The sequence below is a fragment of the Dipteris shenzhenensis genome, chromosome 10 (genome assembly GCF_047967505.1).
Source record: "Dipteris shenzhenensis isolate YYH24624 ecotype China chromosome 10, Dip_SZ_1.0, whole genome shotgun sequence".
NCBI classification, from domain to species: Eukaryota; Viridiplantae; Streptophyta; class Polypodiopsida; order Gleicheniales; family Dipteridaceae; genus Dipteris; species Dipteris shenzhenensis.
In genome coordinates, this window is record NC_141605.1 from 39,226,997 (window position 1) to 39,247,201 (window position 20,205).

The window sequence follows — 20,205 nt, forward strand, 5'->3', positions numbered from 1 at the left end:
GAGAAATCACTAAAAGAGCTTCTACATCTCGAGTCCCATCTTTTCTGCTCTGCTGTGGGAGCTCTTGGAGCGGCTACTCCAACTACTTGTGCTGCATTTGCATCTCTTCCCCTGCCTCCAGCTGTAGGCGTGACAAGTGTAGCCACTATATCTGGTCTTGCTTCATCTCCATTGACATAATCCCAAAGATGTCTGCCAACCAAGATATTGCGAACCATGAAACTCCACAAGGAGTAGGTGCCATCCAACTTATCCTGTCAACAGATCTTTTCTTACGACATCGACATGGCTTGGGGATCAGAGACATTCTCACAATGTCAAGGGGGGCTGTGAAGTGATTCACAATGACATTGTTTTCATGTACTCCCATAGGTTGCATATCCATTTGGATGAATTTGTGTAACCATGGTACTTTAGGTACTGCAAGGTACACCTGAGATGTTTCCAGGGTACTTTCAGCCATATCTTTGAGGGGGGATTTGTAAGAGATTACAAAGATATGGTGTTGTAGGCATAAAGTCAACCCTATGGTTGACCAATAGTACTTGGGTACTATATATATACCAAGTACTTGTACTGTTTCATTTGAACATTTCTATTGGAGCTTTCTTGTGTGTGCACTCTTGCTCACTTGTGTTCACAACCTGTCTCCACTTTGTTCCTACAGATCTAAAATTATAGATCTGTTTAATAGGTTTATAAATGAGACAAACATAGGAAAGAGGCTAAAACTGGTCTTTTTGTTGAAAGATTTTGATCAAAATTGGAGTATTCCTCACTCTTAGAGTTGAACTTAAGCATTCTCAATTTAAATAAATAAATTACCTTAAGGGAAAGTTAAAATCCGGGCTGCTGAGGAAAATCATGTCCAAGAGGCAGGGCCTTACAAGCCCTTTGGCTCTTTTGGTATGCTTGGAATCAGAGATTGGGTAGGTAGTGCCATCTAGAGTTTTTTCCTTCACAAGTGGCATACAGGTCAGAACAAATAGCTTCAGCCCTGAACATAGCTCTAGAATCATTGAAGGATCACAAATCTGCAAATAATTTATAACTCTTTGCATCTACAATAATTCCTCGAATTGATGCAATACAACCCACGACGGTAACAATCATGAAGATTACTATGATGGAAATATTCACCCAAAAGACCAATGATGTTTTCAGAGGCTTGGCTACTAGAATGTACAACAACACGGGCAGCACGATACATAGTGGAGTGTACCCAAGGGATCCCATCACAGCATTAATATCTGCAAAGAATGGTAACATTGCTGCCAAAAAAGTAGCCAGAACCACAAAAACAGTGCGAACTAGCAGGCGAGGTACAAGGTTGCGCAAGGAAAACCTTTTCTTGTTTATGTCAGCTGTTCTCCCTTCCAAAATCTCAAACGTTGGCTGTGAATACAGCTGTACAGAAATCAGGATTTGTCAGATCAGTATTGAGCTTGTGAATCAAAACTTAGAAGTCTACACATGTTTCTAAAAACTGGTCTAGAAAATATAGATTTAAGTTGCACTTGGATTTAAGGTGACTACAGTTTGGACTTAAGGTGACATAAAAAAGCTCTAGAGAATATAATTTTAGGATGCCATTGGATATAAGGAGCCGACAGTTTGGGCAAGAATTATGAACTTCACTCTGCACATTGTATCCTAAGATTGCTTGCATCAATTGTAAAGATAATATGGAATGATCAATTTTTAAGAAATAACATCGCCCATGAAAATGCCTTGCTATCAATTCATATGATGTAACAGTTGAATAACTGATTATAAAAATTACAATATTCTCAAATGCAGGTGAACTAATAGGATGCTTAAGTTTTTGTGGAGCAAGCAAAGAGGCACATACTAGTGAACCTGTAATGAGCTGTAAGAATACCAACGCATTGCCCATAAAGAAGATCCACTTTGGTATGTAAGAAATGACACCAGGTATAAACATGTTATCAAAGATTATGCCACCAGAAGAGTTTCCAAAAGCCCAGTATCCCGAAAAACTAACTGAGAAGAATGCTGGTATTGCTACTGCATAACACATTCTCAGTCCATTCAGCATCTTCCCTGATACAGGGGGTGCCAGTGTTGCCTACAAAAAGTAAAAGAATTATTCAAAGTCCATCACCAATTCTGGGCTCACTGAAAGCCAGCACAACCAGGAAGGTACAGTCTATATTTGAGAGCGGGAAGCAACGAAGAAAACCTACCTGAATCTCCACAATAATTACATTCCCATAGGTTGTGATAATTATCGATAGCGCATTGAATACCATGAATAACTTCTGTATTGGCGTCCCAAGAAGAGAATATTCTCTAGTTGGAGCATGTTTGGAATGCCCTGTATGACAAGACCATTTCTGGAGATCAAGCTATCTGCACTCAAATTTCCATCTAAATTTCCTTTGCGAACAGAAATTCTCTCTTCTCTAAAGGAAAATCAAAACATAAGGAGTAATATCTGCTTAAATATTAAAGAAGGCTCCAAGTGTTGACATAGATGTAAAATCTCTCTCTCTCTCTCTCTCTCTCTCTCTCTCTCTCTCTATGTGTATGTGTGTGTGTGCGCGCGCACGCGCTCCAGCACCCCGTGCAGCAACAGATCACTCCCACCCAGCTGGTCCCCTCCTGCCCGTGCAGCAGCAGCTCCCTCTAGTGTAGCAGAAGCCAGCATAGTGGCAGCTCCCTCCAACCCCGAATTGGGCTTAACCCAGCCCAACCCGGGGGCTTAGCTTCAGTTAGGGGGTGCCGTCAGAGACCATGGCCAAAATGGAGCAGACAAGCGTCTCAAAAACTCCTTCAACCTTGACTCCAGCCGGCATATCCTATACTCTACACTTGCTACCTCGACACCCTCTCTCTACACAAAGACATACCAAGGGGGGCCTTAACCATCCCATCCTTGGTCCCAAGAACAGATTTTCTATCTTCAGCAAGAAGTAAGAGAACTACGGTAACAAATGGCAGTTTGGGTAGCCCAAATCTAGGACTTATAAAGGCCCAGATTGCTAAGGCCCAGAAAGCAATCCGTAATCACATAAAATCAGACTTGCAAGGCCTCTCCTCCTGCACCCCGATTGGTTTGTACAGTCAAGGAGCTTGGAATGAACATAAAGGACTTCAGGACGAAGGTGATGGCTCAAGCATACATCTTGAGGGTAGGATGCCTCGCATGCCTTGCAACTCCTTGATCACCCAGTGGAATGGTATCCCTAGAATAGATCAACATTTCATACTTGTTTTGTAACATTGCAGATAAATCTATTTACCAAAGGAGTCATCGTGAAAGTACATTCTCTCAGCTTAAGCACATAGTAGGTGCCCATTTTATCTACTTTATTACTCGTGTATGTTCCTGAATGCTCTATTAAAAAGATTACCCTTGTGCAGGGGAGGATGAGTACTTGTTGCATCATGTGCATGCAACTCTGGCACGAGGAGCACAAAACAATCAAGGAGGAAGTGATTGTAGAGGTGGACACAAAGGTAATAAAACTATCAATTTAGGTTGAGATTAAGGAGCATGAAGCTGGGCGCAGCAATGCACTAAAGATCAGGATAGGAGACCTTGAAAGCCGGTTCAACAAGGAGGATAAGTATAGTGAGGCTCTAGCACAAATCAAGACACCCCTAGCATATAATGACCGGAACAGATTGCACAACTAATATTCGCCACTTTGGAGGGCATGCCATAGTTACACTTAGCATATGGGATACACCAAACAAGCTTCTTTGCCAAGCCCCTATGAGCTGAAGGGGATCAAGATATGGATAGCTGAGGAACTCACATGAGCTCAGCTGAGCCAAAAGGCAACGGAATTAGCCAAGGTCAAGGCTGCAAGAAAGGATGGAAAGTGGGCAGTATATCATAAGGGTGTGGCCCTCATCAGGGACTTTGAATCAAAATCAAAAGACCCTCAGTCTGAAACGGATGTATGGCTGTTTATTGTCTTACTTTTCAGACTCAATGTAGGTACCCTATTATAACTTGGAGTCACTTTATGCACACTCCTTGGGAGCTGCCTTGTGCCCTCCCTGAATGATTGTATTAACCTAGTTTTTTGTTGTTCCATTGACCTGCTGGTCTCCTGTAGACTTTAATATACTCTCTCTCTCTCTCTCTCTCTCTCTCTCTCTCTCTCTGTCTCTGTGGGAAAACCCAGCGAAGTAATAGCACAAAAAGCAGCGATAAAGCCTGCAAGCGCTAAGAAAGTTGACAAGAACACAGTCTCAAGTGTGGAGAATGCAATTTCAGAAAAAAGAGCTGCAGGTCCATTAAAGAGCACGCGTCAGCTGCACTCTTCTTGCCTACATATGCAGGATTCACAGCTGATGACTGGGAATTACAAGATCTCACATTGCAAAAGGGGATTGAAATGCGAGATATGCAATCAATGACGCATGCATTGAAAATGGAATCAAAGGAGAACAAAGGGCAAGCAATGAAGCACAAGACAACATGCAAAAGTTGGAAAAACTGTTGCAGTAGAAAATAAAGGACTATGCAATGCAACTAACAGAGATGCATTCAAAGATGGCTCAGCATAGCATGCCAGGAAAGGACAAAAGAGCAAGGGTGTTATGGCTATTAAGGAGCTAAAGGAAAACGTAGTCCAAGCCTCATTTTCGGTAGAATCTGTAAATACAGCATACACCCCCCCATCGCCCTAGACACTTGCAAATGCATGGGACTTTCAAGAAGAGAAAGGATGAAAGAAGGCTGAGAATATTCTTATCAAAGGGGTAGAAATGAAACTATGCAGTCTCTCACTTCCAAGATGCAAGGAATTCTTAATAGAGCGAATAACTGGTCCAGGATATCATACTCCTAGGAGCCAGGCCAGAGACATGGGAGGGAGCAGGAAGGTGTCCAGATAAGGCCTGCAGTGTCTTCGACCCCAATTGCGACATTCTATCCTGCATGGGATTGTACCTTTCCGAGGGGATCTCAATACTAATCCCACAGCAGCTGGTGAAAACAAGGCAGTGCCTAATTGAAAAGAAAACAAATCAACAAGCAAACTCAGCAATAGGGAGCAAGTTGTGGCACATCTTCCATGGCACCACTTCACTTCACATTTTCTTTTGGAATTGCAAAGGCTAACTCCTGGCGGAAGGGAGTAGCTTAGGGCTGTCTGTACAGTTCTGGTGGTGATTCACTGTTCTAGTGGAGCAGCTAAGACCCTTGGCTAGTTGCAGCCAATCTGTGTTGGCTGACATACTCTGCATGCACATGCAGAGGATGGGGCTATCAACGTTTCCTGCGTCGTTGAGGCTAACTAGATGCAAGAAGTGTGATTGGTCTGAAACCTTGTAGGGCTCTATTTAGTTCCTGGCAATGGAAAGTGATGGCCACATGCAGGGGAAAGTTATGGCTACATGCACTCATTTTTGGGGCTGTGTGCCTACAAACAAAATCGCATGTGCTTACGAAAAGGTTCCAGTATTTGTGAAAACTAGGAGTCGGTACTTTTGCATGTGTGGCCTTTGATTTATCTGTAGGCATTGCATCTTCCCTACTCAACACTTAGACCTTTCGTCTACCTTTCCAACCTTTTTACCTCTCTTTAATCGTTGTGCCTCTCTTCAACCTCTCTTCACCCTCTGTGCCTCTCGTCAACCACGTTCAAGCCAGCTAGATTAAGAGAGCTTTTCGCAAAGACTCTGGCTTCTACTTTCTTACCCTTGTCCATCCATGGCTATCCCTTATTCGAGGAGTTAGCCTTGGATCTGATATGCAGCAGTCTTTTTCCCTTCTCAATCCATTATTCTGTTCGTTTTTTCAAGGAGAAAGGCGCTACTACCTTTGTGCTCTCCTCTTTTCATCCTTTCTCTTGCAAAAATCTCCAGGTATGTTGAGATATGGCTCTGCATTAGTAGTAGGGAAGCATGCATGGAATCAGATTTTGTCATTCTAATTTATGTTCTCTTCTAGACTTCTCTACACCTTGAATTCTGATGTTTATGAATTGTGAATTCTTGCATGTACGATTTTGTGAAATTGTCATTAATTATTGATTGTTTATTTGTTGTCTCTTGCATACAACAAGTTATAAAAATCAATATGAAACCTGGGGAGAGACTTCAGCCCTTCGACGCTCCTAGACCTTATGCACCACCTTAGGCATAGGTTGTCCAGATGGATCTGGATGCTCAGGTGCTGCAGAATCTATTCTACTAGATGCAAACAACACAACAATAGGTTCCTTGTTGCAACAGAGTCAGGAGTCCCAATGTTTACACAATTGGATGCTGAACTTTCCACTTGAGATATATTCGGGTAAAAAGAAGGAGCATGCACCAAAGTATGTGCAATCCTGGTTGAGTAGGCGGGAGGTTCATTTTGCCATCACCAACTATCGTGACCACATCCATGCTACCTTTTGGAGAGGCATTTCTAAGAAAAGGCCTTTTCGTGAGCGTAGGATTTGAAGGAAAATCCCTTTGCACCTACGACTTGGAACCAGTTCTGTGAGGCCTTCACAGAATAATTCCTTCTTGAGCCAGATGAGCTCAACAATTTCCCCAAAAAAACTTAATTAAGACTGAGAAGCCCTTGGATTCCTCCATCCAGGTTTCAAGGAGATCACAATTAAATTCCATGACATTATACATCAGACACTTTGCCTCTTCTTCTTTCGTAGTCTACTGAAAGATTACCAAAACCAGATAAGCCGTAATATGTATGAGACACTTGATCATGAAATGCACGTTGCAAATATCATGTTAGCATCTTGGCACACAAGGATGCAAGACCTTTAACAAAGTGGAAGGCCAAAGAATAAAAAAAGTTGAAAGAACCGTCGAGCTGGCAACGTGCAAGCTCATGCTCGAGCGAAAGGACTGTGTTTTAAGTGCGGAAAGATTTGTCACTTGTTGGATGTGAGCCTTTTAAAAGTTGGTAAGGAATTACTCCACTTGGTTGAATCTAGTAAGACTCTATGTAATCATCTTTGCATTGCTAGTCTTGATGTCTTTTCTTCCGATTCGAGTTGTGAGCATTGCCATTTTCAATGTGTTTGGACCACATGATTTGATCCGCATGATGGTGGGTTAGATCAATGGCCATCTAGCTCATGATTTATTTGAGTACTCATAACTTTATTGATGCCTCTCTTGTGTAGGGAGCGTGGATCCTAGTAGCCATGGCTACATTGTTAATCTCGCACATCATGCTTCAGAGACTTGGGAGAGATGTTCTTGAATGTTCGTGTGGAGATCCAAGACTTTTGGAGGAGCTTCATTCCTTCTTATGAGATCGGATAGGCATAACATTTTGTTAGAAATGGAGTATAAATCAACGTACGAGTTAGATGATACTCTCAGCAAGTAAAATCCAAGTTGTGACCTTATACTTATGGATGGTTGGATAAATAGACAACTGTGGAAGGGTATACCTTTCGAGAGGGGTTACGTCCCATGAGGCATAACCCTTCACAAGAGCTACAATCAAGAGCCACAACACTTCCAAAAAGAGGCATACCATTAAAGAGGATGCTTCTGTTTATGACATTTTAATGTACCTGCTCATCAAGGATTGCCTCCTTCACATTCACAAAGTACAGACATTCTGAAGTTTCATCATCCCATCGGGTTAAACAACACCCCAACAACATTCATGACTCGTATGAATGACATTTTTCGGCCATGTCTTGATAAATTTGTCATAGTCTACTTGGATGAATCTTGGTTTTCAAAAGATCCATCGAACATGAGCAACATCTTCAAGAAGTTTTTGAAGTTCTTTGAGCGAATTCTCTATACATCAATACTGAGAAAGTGAATTCTTATGTACCAAGCTGAAACATTTGAGGTACACTCTTTTCTCAGCTTGGCGAATTTCTCACACCCCGAGGTGTATTACGTCTTCAAGATTTTAGCACCTAGGTCCAAACTTTAAAAATTACTGCATCTTTTCAATGGCTTCCTGAAACAAAGCATAGCTTCCAAGAGCCTAAGAAAGCACTCACTACAACACCAGTTATGGCTATTGCTGACCCAATCTTCCATTTGAGGTCATGACCAAAACGTCCAATATAGCTACTAGAGCAATCTTGACGAAAGAATGTAGAGTTATTGCTTTCGACAGCCATGAACTTCCAAATATCTGATTTATGAGAGTTCTTTGCTATTGTTCATGCCTACCGTACATGGAAACATTATCTTATGGGAGCCAATTTTGTGGCGAAAATAGATCATCACTCATTGGAACATGTATATATACTGAGCCGATTATGAATGATAGCCAAGAACGCTGTATAGAATCTGTGACCAGATTTCATATGACCATTAAGTACATTCAAAAGATTACACAATGTGGTTGCAGATGGTCTTAGCAAATTACCTCTAGCCTTGGCTTTGGTAATCTCTCCTCTTTTTGTTCGAGATCTTGTTTCTTTCAAACGCAAATATGCACATGATAGGAACTTCATCACAATAGTATAGGCTCTTCTCAAAGATCAACCACCTCCTTCAAAACAAAATATTTTCTCATCCTATTCTTACACAAATGATCATCTATATTACCAAGATTGTATTTGTGTTCCTCATGACAAGGATGTACAATGAATATTGATGAAGGAGTACCATGTAGTTCCATATGAAGCACATCGAAGTATCAACAAAACATACAGGTTACTTGCTACCACTTATTACTGACCTCGATGAAAAATTGTGTCATTAAGATGGTTACGTTTTGTTTGCCTTACCAACGAATGAAAGCAAGCACGCAACAATCACCATAACTGCTTCATATTTGAACTGAAAGATCAGAAATTTCAAATAATCTCCATTGATATCATTACAACCTTGCCTCATTTCTCCAAAGGTAAAGCATAGCTTATGGTAATGGTGGATTGGTTGTCCAAAATGGCAATTTCATTCCTTGTAAGAAGAGTTGTCAACCTCCAGACATTGCACGTTTATTCATACAACACATTTACTAACTCCATGGCCTGTCAAAGCACATCATATTAGACAGAGATCCTAAATTCACTAGTCTTTTTTTTTATATCTCTCTTTCAATCTTTGGGCATAGCATTAAACTTTAGTTTAACACATCATTCACTTGTGGGTACTACGGTATTGCACATACCAGCAGATATGAATCAGCTTCTATGGGTATTGCGATTCAATTTGGAACAAAAACAACCAATGGTTCACTGAGATGGAGTATAGAGTAACTTGTTTGGCATCATGTGCACCTTGTGGCTCTGATGGATCCTAGCAGATATGGATATTTTTCAAGAGGATGCTATGAAGATCTATTGCGCCAGTCCAAGTTGCAAAGAAATCGCCACAAACTCAGTGTTTCATGCTCGTACAAAGCACATAGAAGTTCAGTACCATTTCATCAAGGAGTTGATTATAGAGGAATGATTGTGCTGACATATTGCCCAAACAAGTAGATGGAGCAGTTCATTCGAGGCATGGGTGTAGGCCCACACTGAGTTGATGAGAGGGAGTGTTGGAGATCACTAAGTTACAATTGGTTTGGCTCATGGAGATTCACCACTCTAAAGGGGGAGATGTTAAAGACCCACAACAAGCACATCTGATGGGATCAAGAAGACAGGCAACTGTTGGTTTGGCTCATGGAGATTCACCACTCTAAAGGGGGAGATGTTAAAGGCCCATAACAAGCACATCCGATGGGATCAAGAAGATAGTGGCCCAACAAGACACCTTGTGTCCTAGAGTAAGGTCATACAAATTCCTCAAGAGACTCCACAACCAACACACAAAGATGATGTCACTATTCTGGAGGCATGGAGGGGAAGATTGTGCCACACCATGCTAATCTGCTAGGTTATTGACCAAGACCTAGTTAGTATCATGCACCAAACTTGGCAGATAATCTATATATGGAAGGGTGGCTGACTATGGGCAATGGGACCCAACAAGGAAGTGATTCTTCTTAGACAAGAATTGCTAGAGTTGGCACTTCTTCTACACTTGTCCTATAGACTACCAGCATTGGTAGAAGCCTCTAGCTTGCCTTCTCTCCTAGGCATGAAAGACAATGGATCTAGAAGTAGGGTTTGGTTGATCTCTCTAGATTCTAGACCCAACATTGGCCCAATCACCAGCAGCCACAATAGATCTCCTACTTCTTATGATTGCCTATGCATGCAGGAGTCCATTGGCCCGTGGCTAGTGTAGATGGGAAGAGATGGAACATGCCATTAGTGAATAGGACCAGTCCCTAAGTTTGTACAACACCTCCTCTCATAATGTCTCATAGCATCACATATTTGAAGGAGCATGCTAAGGACTATGCTTGCTTTTGGTAGGCACCTTGGGTGCTCCCAAGAGGCATAGTAGCTGGGCTCACAAAGGCCATTGAAGGGGTTTCTTACTTGAGTCCAAGTATATTTGCAAGTGGGGACTTGTTGACATGTCAAGAGATCATCTAGTTGATAACGGTCTTGCACACCACCCCTCCCTCCTTGGGTGCTTACAAGGAGCATAGTAGCTTGGCTCACAAAGGCCATTTAGGGTTTATTGCTTGAGTGCGAGGAAGCTTCTCTAGTGCATTTTGCAAGAATGAACTTGCTTGATGTGTTACAAGATCATCTAGTTGTTGCCACCCGTCCCACACAACACCCCTCCCTCCTTCGGTGCTCTCAAGAAGCATAGTGCTTGGCTCACAAAGGGCATTCAAGGTTTCTTGCTTGAGTTCAAGTGAGCTTCTGTAGTGTACTTTGCAAGAAGGGACTTGCCTGATGTGTCCAAAAATCACCCGGTGGTTGACACCCGTCCCACACAACAACCCTCCCTCATGATTTTCGAAAGACAATGGCCAGTATTACAACCTGCACATTGTAGCCTAGTGATAGGTGGACAACGAACCCACCTTGCTGCCATCATAGTGAATGTATGCCTAGACATTGTTTACATCTTGCACTTCATTTGAGCTCATGACCAAGAAATGCTCTAGCAGGACCTCAGAGCACAACACATTTTTGCAAGGCTTGGCCTACTACACTCTCACAGATTCAAGAGAATCGATTGATCATATAGTCCCTCACATAGGCTATTAGCATCTACTCCACCTTACCTTAGGCCATGCGGGTAGAACTATAAGACGGAGATCACAAACAATTTCCCTAGCAGACAAAAATCATTGTATAGATTTTGGCAAACATAATATTAGAGGCTCTTTTTCTAAGAAAACAAAATGCTATGCCATATAGAATGTGTGGAGGGGTCACCAATAGTGAGTCCAGGTGTACTAAAAACACTAACTTCACTAATGATAAAAATACTATATAGAACATTATTTGAGTACAGCATGGTGCCTTATGCCGGTGCGCTCGGTTCAGAATCAACCATGAGCGATCGAAGCTATCAGTGAGTCTAGGTGGGTTTTCATTGGGAATCTACTGCTGCTGGTCCCTGTTAGGAAATGGAGTCAATTTGAGTGACTTTTAGTGTGTTCTAGAGTAGTACTATACTACTTTATATCCTAGAGTGGCACGTGTCACTATGGGACTTATCCCGTATACATTTGACACTTAGAGTGTGTGTGCCTATCCTATAAAGGCATTGTACTTTCTCATGTCAAATCTATCAAGTCTCAAGCCTTTTTTGATCATGTAAGCACTTGGCTTGGTTGTACATTTCTTTCTAGTATTATTTCATTTCCATTATGTTTGCCTAGTCTTGCTTTTCTACTTTCCATATCTTGCATCTTCATATGGTATCAGAGCTAGGCTATCTTCCAAGAGGTTGAGGTAAGAGATTGAGGACATGAAGCCTTCTCCAATCCCATCTTGAGCTCAACCTCTCTTCCACCTTGAGCCTCACCATTGGAGAGCTTTGGAAGTCACTTCAGCCAAGAGATCGTCACTTCAGCCCGGGCTTCAGTTCGTGGGAATCAGCTCGCCATTCAGTTCATGGGATTCAGCTCAGCACTCAGCTCTTCAACAGCTCGACACTCAGCTCTTCAGTTCGCCACTCAGCTCGCCATTCTCCTCGCCATTGAGCCCGCTATTCTCCCACGTATCTACACGCAGCCTACAGTTCTACCCGCTCCTCTATTCTGCCCACTATCTGATCTGCCCGCCATCTACAGCTACTATCTCCTCTTCTACAGCTCCATTGTACCCACCATCTGCTCTTCCTCTTCTACAGCTTCATTCCGTCTATCACTCTCACTATCCTGCTCTCTCTCCTAGTTGTCAGCTTCATGGGTTTGATTTCCACCAACTCTCTTCTTGTGGACAAATTCAAGGGGGACAGATTCCCAACATGGCAAACAAAAGTTCAACTTCTTCTCATGAAGGAGAATGTTTGGGATGCCATCGAAGATGATGATGAACTTGAGACATCAATGGAGCCTCAAATATGCAAGCTTTGGAAGCAACACAATTCGAGGGCCATCGCAATCATCGGGCTTTGACTAGATGATTCATTAATTCATCATATCGACTTCAAGTCCAAGGCTAAGGAGATTTGGGCATGCCTCGAGAATATATTTGGTAACAAGATCACCAACTCCAAGGTTTTTCTGAAAATGCAATTTTATAAGTTGAAAATGGAAGAGTCTGATACCTTGAGTGCACATATAGCAAAAATTCAGTCTTTAGTTCAACAACTCTCCAACTTGAAGTGTTGCCCGGATAACGAAGACAAAATGGCTGTCCTCATGACAAGTATGGAAGGGATTTCTCGCTTTGAGAATGCCCTTGAAGTACTTCGCATTGCATCCACTACCTTCGAAGATATGGTATCTCTTCTTCTTGAAAAGAATCGCCGCAACAAAGAATCTCCATCCTACTCAGCGGATACTACACAGGCTCTTGCCTCCACCAGCAAATGGAGACCTAGGCCATCGACTCCACCAGCACAAGGAAAGACATTCAAGCCGTTCAAGTGCACATATTGCAACAAGCTCGGTCATACGGAGAATAGGTGCTACCAGAAGCTTGCTCAACAACAGTCAAAGGATCATGCCAGTTGGGTGGCTTCCGCCACTAGTGATGCTGCAGACGAAGATGACCATCCGACACAGAATCATGCTCTTACTGTTTGTCTCCAACATCTAGAGGATGATGGAGATCATGATTTTGCTTTCTAAGCATGATATACTTGGGTACTCTGCCCTGGGGGTGTTTCCCAAAAATGAATGCAATAAATCATGTGTGTGTAGTCAATAAAGGTACTCTGCCTTGGATAGTCCTCCTAAAATGATGTATTTCTTTTCTATTTTTGGTGTGCGGCTCCATGTTCCTCATTAGTCTTTGGAGCCAGGAGGGGATGTACTGTGGGAGCCATGTGTTTTTGGCTTTGATAGGTCTATTTGTTGGTGCATTGGTCTCCTAGACCTCTAAGTTGATCATGCATCCATGCATGATGAACCTCTGAGCCATCCTAGATGAGATTTCTATGTTATGCTCACTAGTCTCTGAGCCATGCTCACTTGCCTCTGAGATTTTGTGGGAGCCATGTCTAGTTCTAGACCGCATGCACAGTTTTGATGACCATCATTAAGATGCAAGATATGGAAAGGAAAGTAAAAAAGCAAGACTAGGCAAACATAATGGAAATGAAATAATACTAGAAAGAAATGTACAACCAAGCAAAGTGCTTACATGATCAAGAAAGGCTTGAGGCTTGATAGATTTGACATGAGAAAGTACAATGCCTTTATAGGATAGGCACACACACTCTAAGTGTCAAATGTATATGGGATAAGTCCCATAGTGACACGTGGCACTCTAGGATATAAAGTAGTATAGTACTACTCTAGAACACACTAAAACTCACTCAAATTGACTCCATTTCCTAACACCCCTCCATGGAGAATAGGTGAGGGACTACAGGAATGGAACCAAAGTCATGGTCCCTAACTGCCTATGAGTCTCTTAGGGGCACTGCAAGGCTGCCTGATGCTGTGAGTCCCCCTTAATGATATGGCTGAAGTACTTTGGAGTCTAGTCTCAGTAGTACCTGAAGTACCTAAAGTACCATGGTTGCACAAATTCATCCACATGTGGATATAGCAACCTGTGGGAGTACAAAAGAAAACAATGTCATTTTAGAACCCCCCTTGACATTGTTTGTATGTCTCGTATCCCCAAGCCATGTCGATGTGATGTGAAAAGAGGCGCTGACAGGCTTTTAGTGAAGATATCAGCCACATTGTCCTTAGTGGAACAATATGTGAGGTCGATGAAGCCATCTGTAATACAATCCCACACATAATGATAGTGATTCTTAATGTGTTTCATGCGAGCATGAAATACAGGATTGTTTCCAATAGTAATGCAACTCTGGATGTCACAGAAGATCTGAGTTGCGTCACCATCCTGAGCATGATGCAAGTCATGTAGAAGCTTCCTCAACCACATACATTCCATAGTGGCCGAATTCGCAGCTTTGTTCTCTGCTTCACTACTACTGGAGAGAGACACTCGGTCTTGCTTCTTACTGAGCCATGAGATACATGCTGAGCCCAATGAGAAGCAATAGCCGGAAGTGGACCTGCGATCATCTATGTCCCCTTACCAATCTGAGTCTGTAAAGCCACTCAGAGAATCTGAAGCATAATGCAGCCCATGGGTAAGTGTATCATGTACATAAAGGAGTACCCTCTTCGCTGCATTCCAATGCGCGACTGTGGGACAATGCATGAACTGAGATAGAAGCCCTATGGCATAGACAATGTCTGGCCACACAGAGCATAAGTAAATCAAACTACCAACCCGCTGCCTATACAAAGTACCATCAAACCTTTCAGCCTCATCATGCTTACTCAGCTTGAGTCCTTTTTCCAATGGAGTGGCCACAGCCTTACTATTCTCCATCTTAAATTTTTGCATCAATCCCTTGGCATATTTGGTTTGTGACATAGAAATCCCTGGGTTTGCCAAAATTCAATGCCAAGACAGTAGTATAAGAGGCCCAGATCTGTCATGCCCATCAAGGAACTGAATTCTCAGCTGTCCCACTGGGAATAGCATCTGGAAGTGCATCTGGAGTAACATCCTTTGCACGGCGCTGATAATGTTTCCAAATATTGGCCTATCCCTCCTTATGAGTTGGCTGCAAATCTGAAACATTTGAGGGACAAGAACCCTCAACATGTGGCAACTCTGCTGGAGTCTGAGAGGCAAAGGGAACATCAACTAGAGAACCCAATCCAGCATCATCCTCAAACTGAATTGTTACGCTCTAGCCGAGGTAGCATGACCTCGGAAGAATCAGTCGACATTTCCCTTATAGGATCTATCTTTGTAATATATGTGTTTGCGCTTTATGTAAATGATCGGGAGGGATCAATGTCAAGGTCCTAGGTGAGGGCTGATAGCACCAGACTAGATAGGTCTGAGACCAAGGGCCTAGTGCAAAGAATGTGCCTAGGGGCAAGGAATTAAATGCATCCCAAGAGAGGGGTGAAATGTTGCATTAGGAAGGCCCTATATGGATGACATGTGGCATCTAGATCTATCTAGGGAGATGGGGCTTGCTGAAGTTAGTGAGAGAAGGAGATGAAAAAAATACGTATGTTGGCTTTTGAATTCTCCGATGAGTTCTCATGCTTCAGCAGGATTTGGCTGGGTGGATATACTCGGTGCTTCTCCCGTGATCTCTAGAGACGGAAATAGAGTAGAGGTTTAACATTTGGTATCAGAGCTCAAGGATCAGGAAGAGGTTCGTCAGCTTTGATGGAAGCTACTGACGAACAGCAGAATTCTGGAACGTAGAGGGTCGTCGTGACGACGGAGTGCAGCAGTATTCTCGTGGACTACGGAGGGAAGCCATTCGCAAACGGGGAGACCTTCGACGAAGGTGGTCTCTGACTGACGCCAGCAACGGAGAGTCGACAGACAGCAAGATATTTGTCGAAAAAAAAACCCGACGGGTTCATCCTCACCTAGACCAAGGCTGTGCGGACAACGAAAGCTCAAGGTTGCACCTTGGAGGATTCACGCAGCGGATTGCAGCGCGTTGACAATCTACGTGAAGGCGTCACGTGTTGACAAACGACGTGACGGGCCTACAATTGGTGGAGCGTAGGAAGCAGAATTGCGGCAGGTTTTGACCTTACAGTAAGGGATGAACTGAGCGACGACAGGGTTGCAAACTTTTGTTGCGACGTATGGCAGGGGTTTATGGCTCTTGGGATTCTTCATCGCGAGAAGACTGACTGTTCACGTCAGAGACTATTCTCACGAGGCCAAATTGCGCAGGTTTTCGCCCGTGGCGAAGTAGAAGCGAAAAAAAAAAAAAAAGCTTTATTTGCTGATGGTCTGAGGTTGCGACAATTTGCTTGTCGTAAAACCTTTAAAAGGGAGCGGGATAGCGGAACAGGAGGCGTCGAAAATTTGCGCAGAGAGAGATCATAATCGCCAAAGTCAGAAGCGCACGAACGGATAGATCGCGTGGAAAATCCAGGAAGCATTTCTTACGACAATTTTTTTCTGAGTTACAGTTAGTTTGCAGGGATTGTCGCTTGTCTTTTCTGAGCACAAGAAAAGGGGGAAATCCATTATTTATTTTTAAAAAAAAAAAAAAAAAAAAACCCCTCCCTTTCAACAAATGGAAGCAGAAGGACAGACTTCAAGAATAAATCCTAGTGAATCTAGAGTACAGTCAACACAACCAATGTCACATCAGGCAGCACCTACATTGGTTGGTAGGATTTCAATATTAGAGGATGCTTTACAGCAGATTATGAACCAGCAGCTTCAGGCGAATGCTGGTCAAAATGAGATTAGGGAGATGGTGCAAGCCTTGTCGGCTAGACCGTCTAGGATTGATAGGGGCAAAGCTCTAGCTGAGCCAGAGCCCAGTGTACATTCCTTAGAGCGCGCAAGGGTCAAAGTGCCTAATATCGCTAATTATAGACCGGAGAAGTACGCTGGTCGGATGACCGAGCGCAGCTCTGATGTGATCGAGGTTTGGTTGCACAAGTGGGAAGAAGCCTTCGCCATTTGTGAGATTAAATCCGATCTAAAGAAAATCCGCGAGGCCACACACCTGTTTATTGAGGCAGCGGATAGATGGTGGATAAAGCAACAGAAGGATCAAGTTGCTCCAACCACCTGGGAAGGGTTTAAAGCTGAATTCAAGAAACACTTTCTCCCACCTGATGAAGAATCCCGAGCATGGGATGCTTATAGAAGTCTTCGTCAGAGGAGCTTGTCAGTGGCAGAGTACACTGACAAATTCAGGGAATGTGTTATGAAAATAACAGACCCTCTCCCTATGTCGGTTCAGTTAAAAGATTATATCTATGGACTGAACGACAAAATCAAGATGGAAGTTCGGGCTAAATATGTGACTACACTAGATGAATCTATAGCAGTAGCCCTGAACTATGAGGATGCCAGAGGCAGGTCTGGTGGATTTGTGCAGGCAGGGACTCAGTATGAGCACCCGAGGAAAGGGGGATTTCAGAGGAAATGGGTTTCAAAGACGAGTGTCTCGCAGCCAAGTGGCCAAACCAAGCAGGTGAAGCCGGTTGAGGGACCAGTAAAAACAAGTACCACCGTTGGGGTGAAAAGGAAAATAACTCCAATGGCAGCCCGGGCTTGGTCAAAGTCCTCATTGACCCCTGAACAAAAAGAGAAAGCTAGGAAAGAAGGATTGTGCTTCGGCTGCCTTCAGCGACATCAGTGGAAGGATTGTCCACTGAACAAAGATCGTCGCACGGCTAATATGATAATATCTGAATGCGACGTAGAAATGCAGGAGAGTCCCAGTGCGGAACATATGCAGATGCAACTGGCGGGACCTTCTCAGAGGTTAGTACCTTGTTTGTTATGTGTATCTGTTGCTAAGTTAGTGACGAGTGCACCTGATAACATCCTATCTAAGTCCGCAGCAACGGGGTATACAGCCTTCAATGATACGGAGTTAATCAAAATGAAAGGGCAAGTAGCCAGTCATGATGTCATTGTGTTGTTTGACTCAGCGTCAACTCACAATGTGATTAACTCCAAGCTCGTGAAGAGGCTGAAATTAAAGACAAGTCCATCTGACTATGCGTATACAGTCAGAATGGCAGATGGAAGTTCAACTGAAGTATGGGACCAGAGGGTTACCCAGTTGGAGCTTCGGATTCAGGACTATACTGAGAAGCTTGATTTTGAAATGACCAAGCTTGCTCATGCGGATATAGCCCTGGGAATGGCGTGGCATTCTAGTAAGAATCCAGCCATTGATTGGAAAAAGCACATATATCAATTCAAGATGAATGATGTGCTTTATGTCTTGCGAGGTGAAAAAGATATACCTCAGGGACCGTTGGTTTCCATGATGGAAATCAGAAAGGCTCAAGTAGAGTTTTTGTACCTTTGCACCGCATCGGTAGAGCCGGTGAATGAGTCTTCGGCTAGCACTGATGTTACGCAAAGTGGTGAGATGGCCAAGCTGGCTAATCTTATAACAGAGGAGTTCTCTGAATGTTTTAGGGATGAACTACCTTATGGGTTACCTCCAGAACGGAAAGTTCAGCATAAGATTGAACTGATCCCGGGAGCAGAACCTGTAAATAGACCTCCCTATAGAATGAGTTTTACTGAAGAAGCGGAGGTGCGTAGGCAACTGGAAGAATACCTCAAGTTGGGGCAGATTCAACCAAGTTTCTCACCTTTTGCTTCGCCAGTGATATTAAAGAGGAAAAAGGATGATACGTTTCGCCTCTGTATAGATTACAGAGCATTGAATAATATCACTGTTAAGCACAGGTATCCGATGGCTCGGATTGATGATTTGCTAGATGCATTACATGGAGCCGTGATTTTCAGCAAGATAGATCTTAAGTGCGGCTATCATCAGATCCGGATTAGAGCCGAGGATGTGCATAAAACCGCTTTTAGAAGCAGGTTTGGTCATTATGAGTTTTTGGTAATGCCCTTCGGACTTACCAATGCTCCAGCGACCTTCGTCATGCTTATGAACGACTTACTACGACCGTATATCGGAAAGTTCGTAGTACATTTTATTGACGACATTTTGATATTCAGTAAAAGTCTTACTGAACATCGTGAACACTTAAGGATAGTGTTCAGTACTTTGAGGAAAGCCAGTCTTTATGTGAATAAAAAGAAAACTATACTGTGTATGGTTAGGCTTGAGTATCTAGGGTTCATAATTACTCCACAGGGGGTAGAAATGGATCCGAAGAAAGTGGCTGCGATACTAACTTGGCCAATCCCTCAGAGTCTGACCGCGTTGCGATCATTCTTGGGATTTGTCCAGTTTTATAGAAGGCATATCAAAGGATATTCCGGAATAGTATCGCCATTGACTGATCTGACCTCAGATAAAGTACCTTTTATTTGGGGACAGAATCAACAAGAAAGTTTTAACACCATAAAACAAGCTGTGGTCTCAGGACCGGTGTTAAAAATAGTTGATCCCCAGAAACCGTTGTTCCTAGAAACCGATGCAAGTGGCATTGCGGTAGGAGCAGTCCTCCTTCAAGAGGGAAGGCCAGTAGCCTTTGAAAGCAAGAAGCTTTCTCCCTCTCAAAGGAATTGGCCAACTCATGAATTGGAGTTGTACGCTGTTATCCATGCTTTGAAAACATGGAGACATTATCTGTATGGTTCAGAGTTTTATGTGGATGTGGATCATGATACTCTGAAACATTTCTGTAAACAGCCTGACTTGAGGGGCCGCCAAGCTAGGTGGGCAGAGCTCATGCAGGAGTTTAATCTTACGATTCGGTACCGAAGAGGAAAAGACAATAAGATAGCTGATGCGTTATCTCGCATTATGCACAACCTGAGTTTCACGGTATTAGAGAGTGCTCTAATGACCGAGATCAGAGAAACTCAGAAGGTGGACGAGTTTGTCCAGAGCTTATGGCCTAAGGCTCATGTGTTAAAACCCGGGGAAAATGAAAAGGATGACCTGGCATCTAGAAAAGGCCAAACTTATGCAAGATATACCATAAGGGATGGTATGCTAGTTAGAAATGGCAAGGTTGTAGTACCTGGTCAGAATGATCTCAGGCAGAGAGTCATTCGACAATGCCATGATAGCCCGTGTGCGGGACATCCAGGAGTCGAGAAGACATATGATCTCGTGAAGCGAGATTTCTTTTGGCCAAAGATGAAAAAGCATATTCATGAATATGTGACACGGTGTTTCTCGTGTCAAGTAAGTAAGGCCGAGCGGGTGAAGCCACCCGGACTTTTACAGCCCTTGGAAATACCACTAAGTAAGTGGGAGAGCATTTCCATGGATTTT

General features: G+C 43.1%; 1 protein-coding gene across 3 annotated transcripts in view; it reads right to left on the bottom strand.

Moving 5' to 3' along the window:
* Positions 1 to 855: 855 nt before the first annotated feature.
* LOC147897797 (GABA transporter 1-like) overlaps positions 856 to 20,205 on the bottom strand; it is a 53,884-nt gene continuing 34,534 nt past the window's right edge. For 2 of the 3 annotated variants that reach the window (XM_087380937.1, XM_087380938.1), the window contains 3 exons: positions 2,208 to 2,338; positions 1,853 to 2,089; positions 856 to 1,407 (listed from right to left, as the gene is read on the bottom strand). In XM_087380937.1, coding sequence (XP_087237063.1) covers positions 1,027 to 1,407; positions 1,853 to 2,089; positions 2,208 to 2,338 — 749 coding nt within the window. In that variant the 3' untranslated portion in view covers positions 856 to 1,026. The remainder of the gene's footprint in view (positions 1,408 to 1,852; positions 2,090 to 2,207; positions 2,339 to 20,205) is intronic. The other variant, XM_087380939.1, reaches the window with a different exon arrangement.